General features: G+C 48.1%; 1 protein-coding gene across 1 annotated transcript in view; it reads left to right on the top strand.

Moving 5' to 3' along the window:
• LOC139266211 (beta-arrestin-1-like) overlaps positions 1 to 26,342 on the top strand; it is a 97,272-nt gene that overhangs the window by 35,304 nt on the left and 35,626 nt on the right. Inside the window, exons 6-9 of the mRNA XM_070884041.1 lie at positions 4,028 to 4,163; positions 10,040 to 10,124; positions 12,882 to 12,954; positions 16,609 to 16,746. Coding sequence (XP_070740142.1) covers positions 4,028 to 4,163; positions 10,040 to 10,124; positions 12,882 to 12,954; positions 16,609 to 16,746 — 432 coding nt within the window. The remainder of the gene's footprint in view (positions 1 to 4,027; positions 4,164 to 10,039; positions 10,125 to 12,881; positions 12,955 to 16,608; positions 16,747 to 26,342) is intronic.

The raw sequence follows: 26,342 nt of genomic DNA, 5'->3' as shown, positions 1-26,342 counted from the left end.
ATTTCGGTTTGTCCGGGCTGGCCGCAGGGACTGTGCATGCTGCTGATTGTTCTTGTTGCTCGTTCATTGGCGTTGGTGTGGGCAGCATCTCATGATCTTCCTCAGGTTCCTCAGTGTCCATGTTGAACCTTTTTTTTACTTGGTCCAGATGCTTGCGGCATATCTGTCCATTGTTAAGTCTGACCACTATTACCCTATTCCCCTCTTTGCCAATTACAGTACCCTCAAGCCACTTGGGCTCCAAAGCGTGATTAAGAACAAATACAGGGACATTGATTTCGATACATCTCCCCTTTGAGTTACGGTCATGGCACTCGTTTTGGGACTGGCGCTTACCCTCAACAATGTCTGACAGGACAGGATGAATGAGGGACAGCCGAGTTTTAAGTGTACATTTCATGAGTAATTCCGCGGGCGGGACTCCAGTGAGTGAATGTGGTCGGGACCTATAGGCCAGCAGGAGGCGCGATAGGCGGCATTGAAGGGAGGGTCCTTGAATCCAGAGCATGCCTTGTTTTATGATTTGGACCGCATGTTCCGCCTGGCCATTGGAAGCCGGCTTGAATGGTGCCGTCCTGACATGTTTGATGCCATTATCCGACATGAACTCCCGGAATTCATAGCTAGTGAAAAATGGGCCGTTGTCGCTAACCAGGATGTCCGGCAAGCCGTGGGTCGCAAAGACCGCACGCAGCCTCTCCACAGTGGTGGATGTCGTGCACAAATTCAATATGATGCACTCGATCCATTTCGAGTACGCATCAACAACAATGAGGAACATTTTTCCCATGAACGGGCCCGCGTTCTACGTGAATACGTGACCATGGCATGGTGGGCCAGGGCCACGGTCTGAGTGGGGCCTCCCTGGGGGCATTGCTCAGCTGTGCACACGTCCAGGTTGTGGAGGTGTTCCTCGGTGTCTCGACCCGTGATAAGGATGTCGTCCTGAAATACGATTGTTCCAGGGATGGATTTGAGCAGGCTTTCCATGTTCCTTTGAAAGATAGCGGCTGCTGATCGAATGCCAAACGGACACCTGTTGTAGACAAACAGACCTTTGTGCGTGGTGATGGTGGTCAGTAGCTTGGATTCTTCGGCCAGTTCCTGGGTCATGTAGGCTGAAGTGACGTCCAACTTGGTGAACAGTTTGCCGCCTGCCACCGTGGCAAAAAGATCCTCCGCTCTCGTAAGCGGGTATTGGTCTTGTAGTGACACTCGGTTAATAGTGGCCTTGTAGTCGCCACAGATCCTGACCGAGCCATCCGTTTTTAGAACAGGGACGATGGGGCTTGCCCAGTCGCTGAATTCAACGGGTGAAATTATGTCCTCTCTTAGCAACCTATCCAACTCACTCTCAATTTTCTCTCGCATCACATACGGCACAGCTCTGGCTTTGTGGTGCACTGGTCTGGTAACTTTGAAAGTCCCGACGCCAGGTTGAAATAGTGACTCACATTTCTGTAGGACCTGTGAGCATGAACTTCGTTCCACAGATGAAATGGCGTGCACATCCTTGCATTTCCAGTTCATCTCGGCTAACTAGCTCCTCCCCAAAAGTATGGGACCATTTCCTGGGACAATCCAGAGTGGCAGCCGGTTCTCTGATCCATTATGTGTAACCACCAACATTGCACTGCCTAGCACTGGGATGATCTCTTTGGTGTACATCTGTAATTGTGTGTCAATGCGTTCTAGTTTGGGTCTGCTAGCTCTGAATGGCCATAGTTTCTCGAATTGTTGGACACTCATAAGTGACTGGCTGGCCCCTGTGTCCAGCTCCATGCGTACCGGTATGCCGTTTAATAGGACTTTCATCATCATGGGTGGCGTTTTGGTATATGAGCTGTGGCTGTTTGCCACATGAACCCGCTGAACTTTAGCGTCCATTGCTTTGTCCCAAGCATCAACCTGCCTTGCAGACCCCTCTTCTGGTTCATCTGCCTCGTAAATTAGCCTCGCTGCGGGCTTCCTGCACATTCTGGCTAGATGTCCACTGAAGTTACAATTTCGACAGATAAATTGTTGAAACCTACAGGTTTTTGCAGCATGTCTGCCCCCGCACCTCCAGCATGAGCTGAGATCGTTGTGAACAAAAGGGCTGTTACCAGGCATTCCTCTCTGATTGTCTCTTTGATTACTCTTGAGCACTCTGTTAATGGGTGTCAATGGCCCCATCGCGAGACGCTTGTCCACCGTGATGGCATAAATGTCCATTCAACCTGCCATTGTCTCTGTTGAGGACCCGTTCTAGAGTCTGTTGCTGCCTGAATTGCCCTTGCCTGCCTGTGGGGCTCTGAGTCGCATTTACAATGTTAACTCCCTGATCCATCACCACGTTGGAAGCAGAGTTGCGCGCATATATTATCTTAGTTTCCTCCTCCCCCGCCATGAAGGTCTGAGCCATCAACGCCACCGCTTCCAAGGTCAAGTCCTTGGTCTCAATTAGCTTTCTGAAAATCCCGGCATGACCAATGCCCTCAATGAAGAAATCACTTAACATCTCCCCCCTGCAGGCTTCTGTGAACTTACAGAGGCTGGCCAAGCGCCGAAGGTCCGCTACGAAGTCCGATATGCTTGTCCTTCCCAACGTCGGTGTGTATAGAATCAGTGTCGGGCCATGTGTATACTGCTCACCGGTTTGAGGTGCTCACCAATCAGTTTGCTGAGTTCTTCAAAGGTTTTGTCCGCCGGCTTCACGGGTGCGAGCAGGTCTTTCATCAGCGCGTACGTCATAGGTCCACAGCTGGTCAGTAGATGCGCCCTTCGCTTGTCAGCCGCTGCATCTCCCAGCCAGTCCTTCGTGACAAAGCTCTGCTGGAGCCTCTCAATGAAATCGTCCCAGTCCTCACCAACACAGTACCGTTCCTCTGTGCTACCGGTGGCCATTCTCGTGAGTCGTTGATTCCCGTTTCTCATCGCCAAATGTAATGTCCTTACACACTACTATAAAATTCTATCGAGGCACATTCTGCAGACAAGGTCACTCTGTGACCTGAACCTTTATTCACAGGACCAAGGAGTGATGACCCTGCGTAGGACCTCCCTTTATATACCTGGATGACCAGTGAGGAGTGTCTCCCACAAGTTCACCCCCTGTGGTCAAGGTGTGCATTTCTTAGGTGTATACAGTGTGCAGTGTTGTTATGAAGGTTACATACGTGACAAAAATGTCTTTATTTTGACAGAGTTAGTCCCGTTCAGAGGAGGCAATGGCCCACGACAGTAAACTGCCCCTAATTCAGCACCAACAGGCATTACATTTGCAATTACAAGAAGCCACATATGGTGGTGGAAAATGGAAAATTGTCACTTTGGTAGCTGAGGAACATTGTTAGGATGGTGTAGAGGGAGCTTTACTTTGTATCTAACCCGTGCTGTACCTGCCCTGGGAGTGTGTGATGGGACAGTGTAGAGGGAGCTTTACACTGTATCTAACCCATGCTGTACCTGCCCTGAGAGTGTTTGATGGGACAGTGTAGAGGGAACTTTACTCTGTATCTAAACCGTGCTGTACCTGCCCTGGGAGTGTTTGATCGGACAGTGCAGAGGGAGCTTTACTCTGTATCTAACCCGTGCTGTACCTGTCCTGAGAGTGATTGATGGGACAGTGTAGAGGGACCTTTACACTGTATCTAACCTGTGTTGTATCTGCCGTGGGATTGTTTGGTTGGACAGTGTCGAGGGAGCTTTACTCTGTATCTAACCTGTGCAGTTTAATTTAGTTTTTAATTTCTTATTGGAATGTGGGCAATCCCTGGTTGCCCTGAGGCCATTTAGAGTCAACCCCATAATATGGGACTGGCAGACTAGGTAAGGGTGGCAGGTTCTCTTCCCTGAATGACATCAGTGAATCAGTTAGGTTTTTATGATAATCCAGCAGCTTTTATGGTTGATGGGACAGTGCAGAGGGAGCTTTACTCTGTATCTAACCCGTGCTGTATCTGTTCTGGGAGTGTGATGGGACAGGTTTTGTATTAACTTGCTGTTGTTGTTGACTGATTTGTTTCTCTTGTGTCTCTTTTTGTAGAAGCTCTGTGCGTCTGGCTATCCGCAAAGTACAGTATGCTCCGGATCGAGCCGGACCACCCCCAACTGCTCACATCAGCAAGCATTTCCTGATGTCAGACCAGCCACTCCACCTAGAGGCAACTCTGAATAAGGAGGTGAGGGCACATCTGATAGAAGCTACTAATGAAACAATAGCTCACTCCTTGAAGTGTTAAGGGCAATTTACCAGCTGCACAATACCTCACTCTTTGAATGGTGAAGAAAATATGTTTCAGAATCAAAAGGATACAAATAGGAAGATAGGAACAGGAGTAGGCCATTCAGCCCCTCGAGTCTGTTCCACCATTCAATTAGATCATGGCTGATCTGCATCCCAACTCCATTACCCGCCTTCGCTCCATATCCTTTAGTGTCATTTCCGAACAAAAATCGATCTCAGAGTCTTGAAAGCTCCAATTGTCCTCGCATTCACAGCCTTTTAGGGGATAGAGTTCCAGATTTCTGCTGCCCTTTGTGAGAATAAGTACTTCCTGATTTCACTCCTGAACGGCCGAGCTCTAATTTTAAGATGATGTCCCCCTTTTCTTGATTCTCTTGATTTATCATTCTGGTGAGTCTGCGCTGCTCCGCCTCCGAGGCCAATATCTCCTTCCCAAGGTGCGGGGCCCAGAACTGAACACAGTGTCCAGATGGGGTCTGACCAGAGCTTTATACAACTGTAGCATAACGTCCTCCCCTTTGTAATCTAGCCTCGTTGAGATAAAGGTCAATATTCTAGTAGCCTTTTTGATTGCTTTTTGAACTTGTTTACTAGCTTTAAATGATTTGTGTGCTTGGACTCCCAAATCTGTTTGCTCCCGTACAGTTCCTATTTTCTCACCATTTGGAAAATATCTCGATTTATCTTTCTTGGGTCCAAAGTGGATGACCTCACACTTGCCCACATTGAACTCCATTTGCCAAAGTTTTGCCCACTCACTTAATCTGTTCATGTCCCTGTGCAACTTCCTGCTCCCCTCGTCAATATTTGCTGTCCCTCCGAACTACACACTAGTTAAAATACAGTGTCATTGTTTTGATCAGACTCAGAGTTTAATCAGTATAATTTCTTTTTGTGATATAATAGAAAATAATAAGCATGCTTCTCCACACATCAGTGGTTTAAACAAAATCTCTTAACTACATTCCTGTATTCTCCTTCTGGGCCTGGCCAAAGCATGCCCTCACAGCTCTCTGTTTTAAAAACCTCACTGATGTTGTAGCCTTTGCGACTGACTTCCTGTGTCTCTGTCTCTGTTTATTACCCAGCTTAAATAATCAGAGACTTTCCAATACAATGAGTGTCAGGCCTTTGCTGGTTGCTGAGGCAGGCTAATGAATTGCTTATTACTGGCAGTGTGTGTGAACATTATTGTTATGTCTATAATGTACTTATGAATGATTCCATGAGGCAATGTGTTGTACTCAAACTGTAGTGACCTTGGTCCTTTATTCCAAATTCCAGAGTGCTGTGCAAGCATGGTGTGCAGCCTTTTATACAGGGCCCTGTCACCAGGGCAGGAAACCTCCCGGTCTCCACCAGTTGCACCCTCTATGGGTGCCAACATGTATGTACACGTTGTGAACCTTATTGATAGTACATCAGGTGAACAAGTCTCCATCTTATACAATCTCACAGAGACTACACATAGAGTACATCCATAGTCAGCATATACAATAATTATATCAAAGCCCAGCTCACTGGTATGTTAACCTCCTATCATCTCAGTGCTTTTATATAATTAAAACAAACTTGTGTGAATACACTTGCCTTTAAAACTCCCAAATTTAAAAGTAATTATTTTCTTCACCCATATCCTTTCTGTGGAAAAATTGTTTAAAAAATTCCCCAATAGAGGCATGCTCCACATAGGCTTAACACATAGTAACGTCCCAATCAGCTACAGCATGGGTTAGACACATAGTAACGTCCCAATCAGCTACAGCATGGGTTAGATACATAGTATCGTCCCAATCAGCTACAGCATGGGTTAGATACATAGTAACGTCCCAATCAGCTACAGCATGGGTTAGATACATAGTAACGTCCCAATCAGCTACAGCATGGGTTAGACACATAGTAATGCCCCGATCAGCTACAGCATGGGTTAGATACATAGTAACGTCCCAATCAGCTACAGCATGGGTTAGACACATAGTAATGCCCCGATCAGCTACAGCATGGGTTAGACACATAGTAACGTCCCAATCAGCTACAGCATGGGTTAGACACATAGGGGCACAAGTTTCCACATGATTTGCGCCTGATTTTTAGGAGCAACTGGTGGAGAACGGACTATCTTAGAAATCGCAATTCTCCACATTTTTTTTTCTGCAGTTCTAGTCAGGTAGAACAGTTCTACTTTGGAAAAGAATTTTTTCTTCAAAAGGTGGCGTGTCCGGCCACTGACGCCTGATTTGAAAGTTTCCACAGTGAAAACGTACTCCAAACTAAAGTAGAATGGAGCAAGTGAAGATTTTTGTAGAACTGAAAAAACCTGTTCTACACATTAAAAAATCAGGCGCAGGTTACAAATTAGGCGTCCAGAACGAGGTGGGGGGGGGGGGGGGGAAGGGAAGTCATTAAATTCTACAATCAATCCTTATTTATACTTATACAAATATTATACAAATAAATCCAACCTGAATAAACATTTATAAGCAAAGAAAAGATTAAATAAACCATCGTCCTACCTGTCTGAAAGTGCTTCAGGCAGGCCTTTCGGGATCGAAGGCTCAACGGGCCGGCCCGAGACTTTGGGCAGGGCCCGTCCCCAGCACCAGATTTACAGGTAGGTGGCGTTGGGTTGGGTTGGGTCGGGGAGGTTCGGTTCAGATCGGGTAGGGAGAGGGGGGGAGGGGGAGGGGGAGGGGGAGGGGGGGAGGGGGAGGGGGAGGGGGAGGGGGGGGGGGGAGGGGGAGAGGGGGGGGGGGAGGGGGAGAGGGGGGGGGGGGGGGGGAGAGGGGGGGGGGGGAGAGGGGGGGGGGGAGAGGGGGGGGGGGGAGACGTGGGGGGGGGGGAGACGTGGGGGGGGGGGGAGAGTGGGGGGGGGGAGAGTGGGGGGGGGGGGGGGGGGGAGAGGGGGGGGGGGGGGGAGAGATCAGGTTGAATCCAGTCTGGGAGCGGGAGTCGGGTCGGGTCAGGTCCAGTGGGGGGGGGGGGGGTTGGGTCAGGTCCAGTGGGGGAGGGGGGGGGGTCGGGTCAGGTCCAGTGGGGGCGGGGGAGGGGGGGGGGTCAGGTCCAGTGGGGGGGGGTCAGGTCCAGTGGGGGAGGGGGGGGGTCGGGTCAGGTCCAGTGGGGGCGGGGGCGGGGGTCGGGTCGGGTCAGGTCAGGGGGCGGGAGCGCGGGTCGGGTCGGGTCGGGTCAGGTCAGGGGGCGGGAGCGCGGGTCGGGTTGGGTCAGGTCCAGGCGGGGAGCGGGAACAGGAGCGCGGGTCAGGTCGGGTCCAGTCGGGGAGGCGGGAAGCGGGAACAGGAGCGCGGGTCGGGTCGGGTCCAATCGGGGGGGGAGGGGCGGGCGGAGCGGGAACAGGAGCGCGGGTCGGGTCCAGTCGGGGGGGGGGACGGAGCGGGAACAGGAGCTCGGGTTGGGTCAGGTCGGGTCGAGGCGGGGAGCGGGAACAGGAGCGCGGGTCGGGTCGGGTCGGGTCCGGTCCGGTCGGGGAGGCAGGGAGCGGGAACAGGAGCGCGGGTCGGGTCGGGTCCAGTCGGGGGGGGGTGGAGCGGGTGTCGGGTCTGGTCCGGAGGCAGGGAGCGGGTGTCGGGTCTGGTCGGCGGCGCGGGGGGGGGGGAGCAGGAGCTGGCCGTGGGAGGAGCCTTATTCACGCAGCCCCAGTGAGGCCATTCGGCCAGGGCTAGGGGCTGCGTGCTTCGGGCCCCTCCCACACAGTTCGGCGCCTGGAGCTACTGCACTTGCGTGCCCACTGTAGTGCACATGTGCAGAGGTCCCGGCACTGTTTTCAGCGCAGGGATCTGGCTCCGCCCCCCTACAGCTCCTGCTGCGCTGCACCGAGGGCCAGAGGACCTGCAGGGAGGTGGAGAATACGGAGGATTTTTTTAGGCGCACTTTGTGGCGCGAAAAATGGATGTCCAGGTCGGGACTGCACCGTTCTAGCTGCGTGTGGAAACTTGGGCCCATAGTAATGTCCCAATCAGCTACAGCATGGGTTAGACACATAGTAACGCCCGATCAGCCACAGCATGGGTTAGACACATAGTAACGCCCGATCAGCCACAGCATGGGTTAGACACATAGTAACGCTCCGATCAGCTACAGCATGGGTTAGACACATAGTAACATCCCTGATCAGCTACAGCATGGGTTAGACACATAGTAACGCCCGATCAGCTACAGCATGGGTTAGACACATAGTAACGCCCGATCAGCCACAGCATGGGTTAGACACATAGTAACGCTCCGATCAGCTACAGCATGGGTTAGACACATAGTAACGTCCCTGATCAGCTACAGCATGGGTTAGACACATAGTAACGCCCCGATCAGCTACAGCATGGGTTAGACACATAGTAACGCTCCGATCAGCTACAGCATGGGTTAGACACATAGTAACATCCCTGATCAGCTACAGCATGGGTTAGACACATAGTAACGCCCCGATCAGCTACAGCATGGGTTAGACACATAGTAACGCCCTGATCAGCTACAGCATGGGTTAGACACATAGTCATGCCCCTGATCAGCTACAGCATGGGTTAGACACATAGTAACGCCCCGATCAGCCACAGCATGGGTTAGCTACATAGTAACGCCCCGACCAGCCACAGCATGGGTTAAACACATAGTAACGCCCCTGATCAGCTACAGCATGGGTAAGATGCATAATAGAGCTCCCTCTACACAGCCCAAAACATTTATCTCAGCACTAATCTCAGTAAACCACTCCTTATTCCTCCGGGGTGATAGTTATCTGTTGTCCACAGTAGTCATCCTGTGTCCTCTTGCAGTGAGAAGTGGGCAGGGAAGTGGACCTGAATCCATGATCGGATCAGTCATGATCATATTAAATGGTGGAGCAGGCTCGAAGGGCCGTATGGTCTACTACTGCTCCTATTTCTTATGTTCTTATGAGATAATGAGCAGAATCTTTTGATGCCCGTGTCACAAGTGGAGCCACACTTGCAGTGGGTTTATTATTGGGAGAATTATGGCAGCACTCCTTCTGGCTGGTGGAATGGGTGGACTCGTGGCATTTCTTTGATCAGCCGATTGCTGCATGCAAGGTCCTGTGTACTTCATGTCACTTTAGTGTCAGGTCAGGGGTGAGGGGAATCTTTGTGCTGTGGGCCTGAGTATGACAGAAAGGACCAACCTTCATCGTTTCTGCACGGTATAAAGCAGGATGAAACCTATTGCATCAGTCAGTCCCTCGCAAGGGAGGCTCCTTTGCCTCATTTCTCTGTTGGGCTTTGACTTGGGCCCCACAGGTGTAACAGCAGTGCTACAACACATTCTATCCACTTGTTCCATGTACTATATTTGGCAAACCAGTACAGACAATCACTTCAATGAAAACCGATGTGCGGCCCCATAGTTTGGTTGGTAAAGCCAGCTTCTCACTGAGCCGCAAGAGGTCCCAGATCTGATCCGCAGTGTGTGCTGAGTTCGTAGATCCCAGCCAGGCCAGTAGTTAGAGCACCACATTTGGCCTCAATGCCCCTGGGTTATGGAGGGAAGAATTCGGCTTGATTGCCTGCTCCCAATCGCTATCCAAATGATTCTTGCTGGAAGGTTTGAGCATGGCCCTTGGGCGTGGATAGAATTGTGCTTGGCTGTGATGCCCCAACAGTTGAATAACCTAGCAGCACACACTAGGCTTAGACACAGAGGCTGGCATTTGGATGAGGTATTAGAACTGCAGGCAGCATCTGGGAAAAACAGGTCCCCAGAAAGAGTTGGTGCTTTTAGGAGAGGAAGAGAGAAAGTTGAAACCAAAGGGCAGTATTTGAGCTAATGATTTAATTCTTTCCTCAGATCTACTACCACGGGGAGCCCATTAGCGTCCACATTCAAGTGACTAATGGCTCTAACAAGAATGTGAAGAGTGTCAAAATAGCAGGTATGGGTCGGGTTGTGGTTATGGACTAGCAACCCAGAGGTCAAGAGTTGAAATTCCACCATAGTAAGTTGTAAAATTAAATTGGATTGGATAAATCTGGTCACTTGTGGGCTGGAAACAGAGAAATGACCACAAAAGCTGCCAAATTGTTACAACAACACCAGTGGGGAAGAGAAGCTGCCAATCTTAGAAACATAGACATAGAAACATAGAAAATAGGTGCAGGAGTAGCCCATTCGGCCCTTCGAGCCTGCACCGCCATTCAATGAATTAATGGCTGAACATGCAACTTCAATACCCCATTCCTGCTTTCTCACCATACCCCTTGATCCCCCTAGTAGTAAGGACTACATCTAACTCCTTTTTGAATATTTTTAGTGAATTGGCCTCAACAACTTCCTGTGGTAGAGAATTCCACAGGTTCACCACTCTCTGGGTGAAGAAGTTTCTCCTCATCTCAGTCCTAAATGGCTTACCACTTATCCTTAGACTGTGACCCCTGGTTCTGGACTTCCCCAACATTGGGAACATTCTTCCTGCATCTAACCTGTCTAAACCTGTCAGAATTTTAAATGTTTCTATGAGATCCCCTCTCATTCTTCTGAACTCCAGTGAATACAAGCCCAGTTGATCCAGTCGTTCTTGATATGTCAGTCCCGCCATCCCGGGAATCAGTCTGGTGAACCTTCGCTGCACTCCCTCAATAGCAAGAATGTCCTTCCTCAAGTTAGGAGACCAAAACTGTACACAATACTCCAGGTGTGGCCTCACCAAGGTCCTGTACAACTGTAGTAACACCTCCCTGCCCCTGTACTCAAATCCCCTCGCTATGAAGGCCAACATGCTATTTGCTTTCTTAACCACCTGCTGTACCTGCCAACCTTCAATGACTGATGTACCATGACACCCAGGTCTCGTTGCATCTCCCCTTTTCCTAATATGTCACCATTCAGATAATAGTCTGTCTCTCTGTTTTTACAACCAAAGTGGATTATCTCACATTTATCCACATTGTACTTCATCTGCCATGCATTTGCCCACTCACCTAACCTATCCAAGTCACTCTGCAGCCTCATAGCATCCTCCTCGCAACTCACACTGCCACCCAACTTACAGGTGTCTTACAGGAGACACCAGGCCCACACTACGGGGTTGACTCTTAATGCTCTTTCAAATGGCATATCAACCACTCAGTTATCCAAACGATCGCTTTATTCAAGAAGAAGGCTCACCACCTTCTCGAAGTGACTACAAGTGGGCAATAAGACCAGCGTTGCTCATGTCCCAAGAAACAAATTAAACAGACAGCAGGATTATACCAGACATCACTTCTACTGGTATGAGCTGTGAGGAGGACGATAAGAGGCTGCAGGGCAACTTGGCCAGGTTAGGTGAGTGGGCAAATACATGGCAGATGTAGTATAATGTGGATAAAGGTGACTGAACAGTTCAATACAGGAATTACAGTCTCTGTCACAGGTGGGACAGACAGTGGTTGAAGGAAAGGGTGGGTGAGACAGGTTTGCCACATGCTCCTTCCGCTGCCTGCGCTTGATTTCTGCATGCTCTCGGCAATGAGACTCGAGGTGCTCCGTGCCCTCCCGGATGCACTTAGGGCGGTCTTTGGCCAGAGACTCCCAGGTGTCAGTGGGGATGTTGCACTTTATCAAGGAGGCTTTGAGGGTGTCCTTGAAACGTTTCCGCTGCTCATCCTGGGCTCACCTGCTATGTAGGAGTTCCGAGTAGAGCGCTTGCTCTGGGAGTCTTGTGTCAGGCAGAGGAAACGTTTACATAGTAATTGCAGCACAGAAACAGGCTATTTGGCCCAGCAGACCTAGGCCGGTGTTTATGCTCCACATGGTAACCTCCACCCATCCTTCTTCATCTAACCCCATCAACATATCCTTCTATTCCTTTCTCCCTCATGTGTTTACCCATCTATGCCAGTCGCCTCAACCATTCCCTGTGGTAGCGAGTTCCACATTCTCACCACTCTCTGGGTAAAGAAGTTTCTCCTGAATTCTCTAATGGCCCCTAGTTCTGGTCTCCCCTGCAAGTGGAAATATTATCTCTACGTCTGACCTATCAAAACCTTTCATAATCTTAAAGACCTCTTTCTGGTCACCCCTCAGTAATCTCTTTTAGAGAGAAAAGAGCCCGGCCTGTTCAATCTTTCCCGATAGGTATCACCTCCCAGTTCTGGTATCATTCTGGTAAATCTATTTTGCACCTTCTCCAGTGCCTCTATATCCTTTTTATAATATGGAGACGAGAACTGTTTACAGTACTCAAAGTGTGGTCTAATCAAGGTTCTTTATTTTAACATAACTTCTCTGCTTTTCAATTTTACCCCCTTTAGAAATGAACCCCAGTCCTTGGTTTGCTTTTTTATGGCCTTACTGAGCTGCATTGCTAGTGATTTTAGTGATTTGTGTAGCTGTACCCCCAGATCCCTTTGTTCCTCTACCTCATTTAGACACTTCCAAGCAGTATGTGTGCTCCTCATTCTTCCTATCAAAATGTATCACCTCACACTTCCCTATATTGAAGTTCCTTCACTAATTACACACCCATTCTGCAAGTTTACTGCTGTCTTCCTGTATTTTGTCGCAGTCCTCCTCTGAATTAATTACACCCCCCCCCCCCCCCACTCACACTTTGGTGCCATCTGTAAATGTTGAAACTTTGTCTCAGAAAATAAAATATTTTTTTAACTACAAACTTCAGTGGGTTTAAATATCTTTTCTTTGTTCTCAGTTGAACAAACGACCACTGTGGTGCTGTACTCGAATGATAAATACGTCGAGGAGGTTGCTCTGGAGGAAGCTAAGTAAGTAAAGCACTTTGGTAGCACAAGAAATGCCTCATTGGACAGCCAGGGATGATAGGAGCCCTGTAGAATGGTTGGTGCCTGGTACGATGGCCTGGGCCCTCTATCGTGGCTGGAGCTCAGTAGGATGGCTGGAGTGTCTTTTTATCTCTCTCTTTTAATCCAATCTTTCTTCAACTCTCTTTATTTCTCTTTCTGTGCCTGATTTGACCCATGCTAATTTACACTTCCTTTGTAGTCCTTATGCTATTAATTTCCCAATCCATCAATCTGATTGTTTAAAGAGATACACAGTTGCTGGCCCTGTTCACTCAGGTCCCAGATGCCCGATTTCCCTCGCTGCGACGACATCAGCTTGCACTTTCAGCAACTTGCCACACAGATCTTTTTTTAAACTGAACATACAAGGGTAAGCTAGATGTCTTGCCACGGCAAATTATGACCCAAAATGTTTTAGAACTGACTATACTAGAATTAGTGACATTATGAAAAAAAGGAAGCATCTTGGGAATAATGATTATAATATGATTGAATTTGATGTTAGGTTTGAGAGTGAAAAGGGAGAATTTTCAACTACGGTTCAAATTTAAATAAAGCAAATTTCGAAGGAATGAGAAATGAATTGACCACGGTAAACTGGGCTGAGCTGGTAATGGGTAAACCTCCAGACAAATAGTGGGAAGGATTCAAAGATCTATTTGGTATCATGCAAAACCAAAGGCAAAAGCTCCACTTCTGCAATTCAGCAATCATGGTCAACAAATTAGATAAGAGACAGTATTCGGCTAAAAGAAAAATCTTACATAAAAGCAAGGAAAAGTGGAAATCCAACTGACTGGGAGAGCTATAAAAAGCAACAAAGGGACAGAAAGAAAGTCACAAGAGGTGCAAAAGTTTTAATAAATATATTAAGGGAAAGAGGGTGGCAAACAGAAGTGTGGGCCATTAAAGACATTTGAAGGCAAGACTACAATGGGCAATAAAGAAATGGCAGACTTGTCAAATAAGTACTTTCATCTGTAGGGGAAGAGGACAAAATACCAGTGCTACACAGGAACCTAAAAATAAGTCAGGGGACGAAAATAGTGAATTTAATATATGAAAAAAAGGGTATTGGAGAAAATATTGGGACTTAAGACAGACACATTTCCAGGACCTGAATGTTTCCACCCCAGAGTATTAAAAGAAATAGGTGAGGAAATGGCAGATCCCTTCGTAATAATCTTCCAAAGCTCTCTTATACCTTTGGATTGTAAAATTCCAAATTCACTCTGTTATTTAAGAAGGGAGAGATGGAGAAACCAGATAACTGCAGACCTGCCAGTTTAACATCAGTTTTGGGGAAGATACTGGAATCTATCATCAGTGACAGAGTGACCAAGCACTTGGACAAGTTTGAGCTGATGAAAGAGAGTCAACATGGATTTGCAAAGCATAAATCATGTCTGACTAATGGAGCTGATTTTTTAAAGGAGGTCACTAGCATGATAGACAGGGGATTGTCTATGGATATTGTCTATATGGACTTACAGAAGGCATTAGATAAGGTTCTGCACAAGAGACTATTCATAAATATGAAAGAACATGGAATTGGAAGTAACCTTGTGGCATGCATTGATGATTGGTTGGGAGGTAGGAGACAGAGAGCAGGGATATGGGGAACGTATTCCGATTGGTGGGATGTGACAAATGGTGTTCCTTCGGCAGCTGTACTGAGGCCTCAGCTTTTCACCATATATGTTAATGACCTGATGAAGGAATTGAGAGATGTGTAATCCAAGTTTTGTCTCATAATACTCCTCTGAAGTACCTTAGGACGTTTCACCATGTTAAAGGTGCTATATAAATACAAGTTGTTGTTGTTGATGACACTAAGTTAGGAGGCACAGTAAGTTGTATTGAGTAAATTACAAAAGGATATCGATAGACTAAGTGAGAGGCAAAACTGTGGCAGATGGAGTTCAATATGGGGAAGTGTGAGGTCATCCACTTTAAATGCGAGAAAACAAATTGGAAAATAATTTTAATGTGGAGAAACTAATTGCTGTGAAGGAACAAAGAAATTTAGGTATCCACGTTCCCAGACCATTAAACACTAGTACACAGCTACAAAAAATAATGAAAAAGGCTAGATCGACCTTTACCTCAATGGGGCTGGAATACTGAAGTGAAGAGTTGCAGTGAGCCTCGGTCAGACCCCATTGGGAGTACCGTGTTCAGTTTTGCGCACTGCACCTCAGGAAAGATACCTTGGCCTTGCAGGAAATACAGCACAGATACCCCAGGGCTTAAAGGGTTAAATTATGCGGACAGATTGCATAAACTTGGTTTGCATTCCCTTGAAACTATTTCTTTTGGTGGTGGAATTCAGATCAAGAGGGCATCATTTACAATTAGAGCTAGGCTATATGGGAGTGAAATCAGGAAGCACTTCTTCACATAAATGATAGTGGAAATCTGGAACCCTCTCCTCCAAAAGGCTGGGGTCAATTGAAATTTTCAGGACTGAGATCAATAGATTTTTGTTAGGTAAGGGTGTTAAGGGATACGACTCAAAGACAGATAAATGGGGTTGAGGTAGAGGATCAGCCATGGTCTAATTGGATGGCAGAAGAGGCTGGAGGGGCTGAATGGCCGACTCCTGTTGCTATGTTCCTATCTCCTACTGTAAGTTTGGTGGGAGATTGCCGGAAACCCCACAGCAACAGTGCAAATGCTTGTTGACAGCGTTTCTCCGGGATTTCCGTCGAAGTAACAATAGGAGTTCGGGAGAACCCCCCATGGAAATACTACCCTGTGATTGCATCTGCGTTTGGGCAGCAGTTCGGATGGTCCAATCAACCTGAAGGCCAGTGGGCTTGGGTGGAGAACAATTAGCCAGGGTTCCAACTCCTGATCATTGTCCAATGTCCTTTGCTAAAAGGGGTGTGTGTGGGTATCACAGTCAGGCTTGGCAGCGATGCCCCGCACAGTTGGGCAGTCCACTGACAGCATTGTCTAAGCTCACATATTAAAGTCTAATTTTAGCTCTATCAGCCCTATGCAGTCTGAGGAGTGAGATGGATAAAATGATGTCTTTCCGCAGGAATACAGTACATCTTACCTTGAGAGGTCAATCCCAAGACCCATGTGGCACATTCTCTACCAGAAGGGCACGAATTGTTACGATTTGCCCACAGTGCGCTGTAAGATACCAAGCCTGGCCACATTAGGGTGATCACCAGTCTGGTTTTCAACCGGATGTTCCTGTTTTTTTGGTGACCCTCAAGTACCGAAGACAGTTTAAGGTCTGGAGGGCTGGGCCAAGCGAGCAAAGCATGCACAGTGAGAATTTTCCTCCCCAACTTACTGTCAATCATCCAAAGCCCTGCCCATCCGGGCTTTGGGCTGGGTCGAAAGTCGGTACATGAGGGGCATGATTCTCTTCTTATATCCTGTGGTGGAATAACACTCGTGTCTGAACACCTGTGACTGGAATGTGTGTGCGAGGCTTCTCGGGGCAGGAGCAGTGAATCTTCTTGGTATAGCTCAGGGTGCTCACCGTCCCCCACAGTTTGGCAGGTGGTAGTCAGGAAGGCACTGACTGGGTGTGTTGTAAGGTACAGGATATGTGGTTATCGTGTCTCTAAATATTAACATTGTGTTTTTATACAGTGACCAGATTGCCCCAGGTTCCACTTTCTCGAAGACCTACGTGGTCTTGCCCTTAATGACCAACAACCGCGAAAAGCATGGCATCGCACTTGATGGTAAATACAAACAGGAGGACACCAACCTGGCTTCTTCCACCATGTAAGCGATTCAGGCATGGCTTGGGGGAGGGAGGGCAGTGGAAACTGGGAGAGACTGAGGGGGTGGACAGGGCTGGGGGAGGAAGGGAAATGGGCATGGGGGGAAATGTGAGGGAGGGAGACAGGCTGGCAGGAAGGAGTAAGATAGCAAGATGAGCTAGGGGAGGAAAGGAAATGGGTTGCAAGGATGGTTGTCACCCAGCAACCAAACTGAGGTTCCGACTGACGGCTGACACGACAGGTCTTGTCCTTTCAATCAATCTGCCACTTTCATATGGGAGTGCTACCCGCTGATTGCACCTTTTAAACGCAATGGGGAAATGCATTGCCCGGTGCGGTAATGAGTTACACACAATGGTAAGCTCCCAAGGTCTGTTCCTGGTCATGCTCGGTTAGCTGTCTCATCTGGGTTGTGACATTTAAGCTCCTGGGATAGGCAGGGAGGGAAATCAGCCAGGGTTCCTGCTCCTGATGACGAAGCACTGAATCCGGCTGGAAAATGCAAGAGAGTGCGGGATTGGGCACAGCTGTGATGCCATCACAGTTGAATATCTTGCTGACATTTATTGTCTTTGCTCACACATGAAGAATGGATAATTTTGCAAGTACCAAAGAGTTACCAGCATGGAGCTGCATCCCAGTGCCTTTCGGAGAGCTGGGGGCTGCTGATACTGGAGGGATGAATAATTGCATTGTAAATAATTTTACCACAATGCATTGCATCAGTGTGCTTGCCTTTGCTTGAATAATACTGTTATGTATGCAACCTTATGTAACCAGTATTATACCGCAGCTGTTGGAGTCCCAGGAGATCCCAGCATCCCTTGGGAGCACTATTTCTAAGCAGGCCTCCCATGCTGTACCAACATTCTGGAGTTAGAATAAAGGAACTAAGGTCACACTTACTCACGTCTACAGTACTAAGTTGCATTACTTTATTTGAGACATAACAAATACATTGAAGTGAACAGATTCTGATGACCAGGGCAGTGATTTCACCAAATAATTGAGAAAGAATTCCTGACTTTCGCGGCTTTGTTGACAATGCAATCAGGCCGCTTTCTCTGGGGTTTGAAGGAATGATCAATACAGAGGAACCTGTTGGCAGAAGGCAGACTCACATCTGTGAGAGTTCTCGATGTAGCACTAGGGATGGAGATTGGTGTGCTAACGAGCTACAGACCACAGGCTCCGGACTGAGCCGAATTACTCAACCATGTTGAAGGTGCGGTAAAAAGACAATCACCAGGCAGACCGATGTCTCTTTAAGAAAGTTAAATGCTTTAACTACACAGATTGGAGCTAGGGGTTGCTAAAGTCAATAGGTGCTGCCTGATTGGAGTCAGGGAAAAGAAAAGAAGGCCCCCAAGTCGTATCGTGGCATTGTGAGGCAAAGTCAAAAGTCCAGTGTCCATTCCATTGATTTGGTGAGCAAGCTGTGCCATAAGGTGATACGGATGGAGAAGAGATGTATTTTCCTGTACATTCCATAACATGATAAGGGCAATGTGAATTCGTGGCCCCTGTCTGAATAGCGAGCAGGTGTAACTATTATGTCATCAAAAGCATGTGAAGTAATGTTTCAGAGAATTGCACTGCAAGAAAACAAATTTTTGATGAAAAGTTATTGCCAGTCCTACGGGAAATAGAAGTTCAAGTAAAATAAGAAAGTTAGATGTTTGTAATTGTGTTTAAGGGCAAAGATCTCTCATTGCTGTGTCAAGGCTGGCTTCAAAGCCTGAGGTTAAACTCGGCCAATATTAAGAAGAGCACCACTCCCAAGACCAGTGAATGTACATACGGAAGAGTACAAGTCCTTATTCAGTGCAAAACCTGATACTTCAAAGGGTATTCAAGTACCCCTTAATGTAAAGGAGGGGGCAATGTTTAAAAATGTTAAGCCCTGAGCAGTACACTATGCGCCAAAGGAAAGCACATCAGCGGAGTTAGATCTCATGGAGTGTGAGGGCAAAATTGATAAAAATCGACGACAGCGAATTGGAAAGCCCTACCACACCTGTGGTAAAACCTGAACAGGAAGGTTCAGAGACCGATTCTGAAAGCAGACGCACCAAGACCCATACCAAAAGATCCCTGATGATGTGTGGATTCAAAGGCGAGCTGTGAGAATTGCTCAATTCGGAACTTAAACCCTTTTGTTCTGTGCTGGATTAGGGTTATGAAGGGCCCTTACAGCCAGCAATCTGAGGAGCTGTAGTGTCCTCTCTGACTGGGCTAGATTTCAACCCAGGTCCCAGAACTTAAAGGCTAGTATGGAACCCATTGTATGATCCATTCCCCTCTGCATTTTCTCACTCCTGCACAAACTATGAAGTGGGATGAGAAAACACATTGAGTAGCACGTGGAGCGAGTTGGTCTTACCGCAGGAGAAGGGTCCACAGCCAGCGAGGGAATGGAAGACCAGCATGAAGAGTAGTGCAAGGAAGGTAGTGCAGGGGTCCCCTGTGGTCATCCCACTGCAAAACAGATACACTGCTTTGAGTGCTGTTGAGGGGGATGACTCATCAGGAGAGGGCAGTAGCAGCCAAGTTCATGGCACCGTGGCTGGCTCTGTTGCACAGGAGGGCAGGAAAAAGAGTGGGGGAGCGATAGTGATAGGGGATTCAATTGTAAGGGGAATAGATAGGCGTTTCTGCGGCCGCAACTGAGACTCCAGGATGGTATGTTGCCTCCCTGGTGCAAGGGTCAAGGATGTCTCGGAGCGGGTGCAGGACATTCTAAAAAGGGAGGGAGAACAGCCAGTTGTCGTGGTGCATGTTGGTACCAACGACATAGGTAAAAAAAGGGATGAGGTCCTACGAAATGAATTTAAGGAGCTAGGAGCTAAATTAAAAAGTAGGACCTCAAAAGTAGTAATCTCGGGATTGCTACCAGTGCCACGTGCTAGTCAGAGAAGGAATCGCAGGATAGCTCAGATGAATACGTGGCTTGAGCAATGGTGCAGCAGGGAGGGATTCAAATTCCTGGGGCATTGGAACCGGTTCTGGGGGAGGTGAGACCAGTACAATCCGGACGGTCTGCACCTGGGCAGAATTGGAACCAATGTCCTCGGGGGAGTGTTTGCTAGTGCTGTTGGGGAGGAGTTAAACTAATATGGCAGGGGGATGGGAACCAATGCAGGGAGATAGAGGGAAACAAAAAGGAGGCAAAAGCAAAAGACAGAAAGGAGATGAGGAAAAGTGGAGGGCAGAGAAACACAAGGCAAAGAACAAAAAGGACCATTGTACAGCAAAATTCTAAAAGGACAGAGGGTGTTAAAAAATCAAGCCTAAAGGCTTTGTGTCTTAATGCAAGGAGTATCCGCAATAAGGTGGATGAATTAACTGTGCAAATAGATGTTAACAAATATGATGTGATTGGGATTACGGAGACGTGGCTCCAGGATGATCAGGGCTGGGAACTCAACATCCAGGGGTATTCAACATTCAGGAAGGATAGAATAAAAGGAAAAGGAGGTGGGGTAGCATTGCTGGTTAAGGAGGAGATTAAGGCAATAGTTAGGAAGGACATTAGCTTGGATGATGTGGAATCTATATGGGTAGAGCTACAGAACACCAAAGGGCAAAAAACGTTAGTGGGAGTTGTGTACAGACCTCCAAACAGTAGTAGTGATGTTCGGGAGGGCATCAAACAGGAAATTAGGGGTGCATGCAATAAAGGTGCAGCAGTTATAATGGGTGACTTTAATATGCACATAGATTGGGCTAACCAAACTGGAAGCAATACGGTGGAGGAGGATTTCCTGGAGTGCATAAGGGATGGTTTTCTAGACCAATATGTCGAGGAACCAACTAGGGGGGAAGCCATCTTAGACTGGGTGTTATGTAATGAGAGAGGATTAATTAGCAATCTCGTTGTGCGAGGCCCCTTGGTGAAGAGTGACCATAATATGGTGGAATTCTGCATTAGGATGGAGAATGAAACAGTTAATTCAGAGACCATGGTCCAGAACTTAAAGAAGGCTAACTTTGAAGGTATGAGGCGTGAATTGGCTGGGATAGATTGGCGAATGATACTTAAGGGGTTGACTGTGGATGGGCAATGGCAGACATTTAGAGACCGCATGGATGAACTACAACAATTGTACATTCCTGTCTGGCATAAAAATAAAAAAGGGAAGGTGGCTCAACCGTGGCTATCAAGGGAAATCAGGGATAGTATTAAAGCCAAGGAAGTGGCATACAAATTGGTCAGAAATAGCAGCAAACCTGGGGACTGGGAGAAATTTAGAACTCAGCAGAGGAGGACAAAGGGTTTGATTAGGGCAGGGAAAATGGAGTATGAGAAGAAGCTTGCAGGGAACATTAAGACGGATTGCAAAACTTTCTATAGATATGTAAAGAGAAAAAGGTTAGTAAAAACAAACATAGGTCCCCTGCAGTCAGAATCAGGGGAAGTCATAACGGGGAACAAAGAAATGGCTGACCAATTGAACAAGTACTTTGGTTCGGTATTCACAAAGGAGGACACAAACAACCTTCCAGTTATAAAAGGGGTCGGGGGGTCTAGTAAGGAGGAGGAACTGAGGGAAATCCTTATTAGCCGGGAAATTGTGTTGGGGAAATTGATGGGATTGAAGGCCGATAAATCCCCAGGGCCTGATGGACTGCATCCCAGAGTACTTAAGGAGGTGGCCTTGGAAATAGTGGATGCATTGACAGTCATTTTCCAACATTCCATTGACTCTGGATCAGTTCCTATAGAGTGGAGGGTAGCCAATGTAACCCCACTTTTCAAAAAAGGAGGGAGAGAGAAAACAGGGAATTATAGACCGGTCAGCCTGACATCGGTAGTGGGTAAAATGATGGAATCAATTATTAAGGATGTCATAGCAGTGCATTTGGAAAGCGGTGACATGATAGGTCCAAGTCAGCATGGATTTGTGAAAGGGAAATCATGCTTGACAAATCTTCTGGAATTTTTTGAGGATGTTTCCAGTAGAGTGGACAAGGGAGAACCAGTTGATGTGGTGTATTTGGACTTTCAGAAGGCGTTCGACAAGGTCCCACACAAGTGATTGATGTGCAAAGTTAGAGCACATGGGATTGGGGGTAGTGTGCTGACATGGATTGAGAACTGGTTGTCAGACAGGAAGCAAAGAGTAGGAGTAAATGGGTACTTTTCAGAATGGCAGGCAGTGACTAGTGGGGTACCGCAAGGTTCTGTGCTGGGGCCCCAGCTGTTTACACTGTACATTAATGATTTAGATGAGGGGATTAAATGTAGTATCTCCAAATTTGCGGATGACACTAAGTTGGGTGGCAGTGTGAGCTGCGAGGAGGATGCTGTGAGGCTGCAGAGCGACTTGGATAGGTTAGGTGAGTGGGCAAATGCATGGCAGATGAAGTATAATGTGGATAAATGTGAGGTTATCCACTTTGGTGGTAAAAACAGAGAGACAGACTATTATCTGAATGGTGACAGATTAGGAAAAGGGGAGGTGCAAAGAGACCTGGGTGTCATGGTACATCAGTCATTGAAGGTTGGCATGCAGGTGCAGCAGGCGGTTAAGAAAGCAAATGGCATGTTGGCCTTCATAGCAAGGGGATTTGAGTACAGTTGTACAGGGCATTGGTGAGGCCACACCTGGAGTATTGTGTACAGTTTTGGTCTCCTAACCTGAGGAAGGACATTCTTGCTATTGAGGGAGTGCAGCGAAGGTTCACCAGACTGATTCCCGGGATGGCGGGACTGACCTATCAAGAAAGACTGGATCAACTGGGCTTGTATTCACTGGAGTTCAGAAGAATGAGAGGGGACCTCATAGAAACATTTAAAATTCTGACGGGGTTAGACAGGTTAGATGCAGGAAGAATGTTCCCAATGTTGGGGAAGTCCAGAACCAGAGGTCACAGTCTAAGGATAAGGGGTAAGCCATTTAGAACCGAGATGCGGAGGAACTTCTTCACCCAGAGAGTGGTGAACCTGTGGAATTCTCTACCACAGAAAGTTGTTGAGGCCAATTCACTAAATATATTCAAAAAGGAGTTAGATGAGGTCCTTACTTCTAGGGGGATCAAGGGGTATGGCGAGAAAGCAGGAATGGGGTACTGAAGTTGAATGTTCAGCCATGAACTCATTGAATGGCGGTGCAGGCTAGAAGGGCCGAATGGCGTACTCCTGCACCTATTTTCTATGTTTCTTTGAGTCCTCATTGGGTGAGTCAAACTTGACTTGTACAGTGTGCAGCCTTAATGACCGAGGTCATGGGTAAGTGGCGCTGGGCTGGGCAAGTGGCTGGGCATGACCGAGGTCATGGGTAAGTGGCGGGGCATGACCGAGGTCATGGGTAAGTGGCGCTGGGCTGGGTAAGTGGCGCTGGGCATGAACGAGATCATGGGGAAGTGGCGCTGGCCATGAACTAGGTCATGGGGAAGTGGCGCTGGCCATGACCTAGGTGATGGGGAAGTGGCGCTGGTGATGACCAAGGTCATGGGGAAGTAGCGCTAGGCATGACCACCCGACAGGCACCTTGACATCTTGTTGACTTCAAGACAGATGGCGCTGGGAGTTTGGGTCCCGATTTACCACTAAAGAGCCATTTGGCTGAGAACAGAATTTCTGATGAGTGATGATAAAAAAATGCAACAGATATTTGAAGTACTGCTTTTTATGGAACGTGTCCAACTTATATTTTAGATTTATTTGAGTTCAATATTTGTTTTTGAGTGGGTACTTAGCATCCACTTACAGGCAATCCACGCAAATGAACCACTTACTTTATCGAAAACCAGGTGAAAGTCTATAGTACACAGCACCAGGTGAGGGTCTATGGGACACGGCACCAGGTGAGGGTCTATGGTACACAGCATCAGGTGAGAGCCTATAGTACACAGCACCAGGTGAGAGTCTGTAGTACACGGCACCAGGTGAGGGTCTATAGGACACGGCACCAGGTGAGAGCCTATAGTACACAGCACCAGGTGAGAGTCTATAGTACACAGCACAAGGTGAGGGTCTATAGTACACGGCACCAGGTGAGGGTCTACAGTACATGGCATCAGGTGAGGGTCTATAGTACATGGCATCATGTGAAGGTCTGTAGTACACGGCAGCAGGTGAAGGTCTATAGTACATGGCACCAGGTGAGTGTCGATAGTACACGGCACCAGGTGAGGGTCTACAGTACATGGCATCAGGTGAGGGTCTGTAGTACACAGCACAAGGTGAGGGTCTATAGTACACGGCACCAGGTGAGGGTCTATAGTACATGGCACCAGGTGAGGGTCTATAGTATATGGCACCAGATGAAGGTCTATAGTACGTGGCACTAGGTGAGGGTCGATAGTACACGGCAACAGGTGACGGTCTATAGTACACGGCACCAGGTGAAGGTCAATAGTACATGTCAACAGGTGAGGGTCTATAGTACACGGCACCAGGTGAGGGTCAATAGTACATGGCACCAGATGAGGGTCTATAGTTCACGGCACCAGGTGAGGTTCTATATTACACCGCACCAGGTGAGGTTCTATAGTACATGGCACCAGGTGAGGGTCTATAGTACATGGCACCAGGTGAGGGTCAACAGTACAAGGCACCAGGTGAGGTTCAAAAGTACACGGCACCAGGTGAGGAACTATAGTACACGGCACCACGTGAGGGTCTATAGTACACGGCACCACGTGAGGTTCTATAGTACACGGCACCAGATGAGGGTCTATAGTACACGCCACCAGGTGAGGGTCTATAGTACACGGCACCAGGTGAGGGACGATAGTAAACGGCACCAGGTGAGGGTCTATAGTACATGGCACCAGGTGAGGATCTATAGTACACGGCACCACGTGAGGGTCTATAGTACACGGCACCACGTGAGGTTCTAGAGTACACGGCACCAGGTGAGGGTCTATAGTACACGGCACCAGGTGAGGGTCCATAGTACATGACACCAGGTGAGTGTCTATAGTACATGGCACCAGATTAAGGTCTATAGTACACGGCACCAGGTGAGGGTCTATAGTACATGGCACCAAGTGAAGGTCTATATTACACGGCACCAGGTGAGGGTCGAAAGTACATGGCACCAGTTGAGGGTCTATAGTACATGGCACCAGCTGAGTGTCTATAGTACATGGAAGCAGCTGAGGGTCTATAGTACATGGCACCAGGTGAGGTCTATAGTACATGGCACCAGGTGAGGATCTAGAGTACACGGCACCAGGTGAAGGTCTATAGTACATGGCACCAGGTGAGGGTCTATAGTACACGGCATCAGGTGAGGATCTAGAGTACACGGCACCAGGTGAAGGTCTATAGTACACGGCACCAGGTGAGGGTCTATAGTACATGGCACCAGCTGAGGGTTTATAGTACATGGCACCAGGTGAGGGTCTATAGTACATGGCACCTGGTGAGGGTCTATAGTACACGGCATCAGGTGAGGATCTAGAGTACACGGCACCAGGTGAAGGTCTATAGTACATGGCACCAGGTGAGGGTCGACAGTACATGGCACCAGCTGAGGGTTTATAGTACATGGCACCAGGTGAGGGTCTATAATACATGGCACCTGGTGAGGGTCTATAGTACACGGCATCAGGTGAGGGTCGATAGTACACGGCACCAGGTGAAGGTCTATAGTACATGGCACCAGGTGAGGTTCTATAGTACACGGCACCAGGTGAGGATCTATAGTACATGGCACCAGGTGAGGTTCTATAGTACACGGCACCAGGTGAGGATCTAGAGTACATGGCACCAGCTGAGTGTCTATAGTACATGGAAGCAGCTGAGGGTCTATAGTACATGGCACCAGGTGAGGGTCTAGAGTACACGGCACCAGGTGAGGGTCTATAGTACACAGCACCAGGTGAGAGTATATAGTACACAGCACCAGGTGAGGGTCTATAGGACACGGCATCAGATGAGGGTCTATAGTACATGGCACCAGGTGAGGGTCTATAGTATAAGGCATCAGGTGAAGGGCTATAGGACACGGCACCAGGTGAGGGCCTACAGTACACGTCACCAGGTCAGTGTCTATAGTACACGGCACAAGGTGAGGGTCTATAGTACATGGCAAAAGCTGAGGGTCTATAGTACATGGCACCAGGTGAGGGTCTATCGTACAAGGCACCAGTTGAGGGTATATAGTACATGGCACCAGGTGAAGGTCTATATTACATGGCACCAGCTGAGGGTCTATAGTACATGGCACCAGCTGAGGGTCTATAGTACACGGCACCAGGTGAAGGTCTATAGTGCACGGCTCTAAGTGAGGGTCGATGGTACACGGCACCAGGTGAGGGTCTACAGTACACTGCAACAGGTGAGGGTCTATCGTACTCGGCACCAGGTGAGGGTCTATAGTACCTGGCACCAGGTGAGGGTCTACAGTACATGGCACCTGGTGAGGGTCTATAGTACACGGCATCAGGTGAGGGTCTGTAACACACGGCACCACGTGAGGGTCTATAGTACACGGCACCACGTGAGGTTCTATAGTACACGGCACCAGGTGAGGGTCTATAGTACACGGCACCAGGTGAGGGTCTGAAGTACATGGCACCAGGTGAGGGGCTATAGTACACGGCACCAGATGAGGGTCTATAGTACACGTCACCAGGTGAAGG

This window comes from Pristiophorus japonicus, chromosome 6, assembly GCF_044704955.1.
Source record: "Pristiophorus japonicus isolate sPriJap1 chromosome 6, sPriJap1.hap1, whole genome shotgun sequence".
NCBI classification, from domain to species: Eukaryota; Metazoa; Chordata; class Chondrichthyes; family Pristiophoridae; genus Pristiophorus; species Pristiophorus japonicus.
The sequence above is the reverse complement of the archived record's forward strand: the minus strand, read 5'-3'. Positions and strand labels throughout refer to the sequence as shown.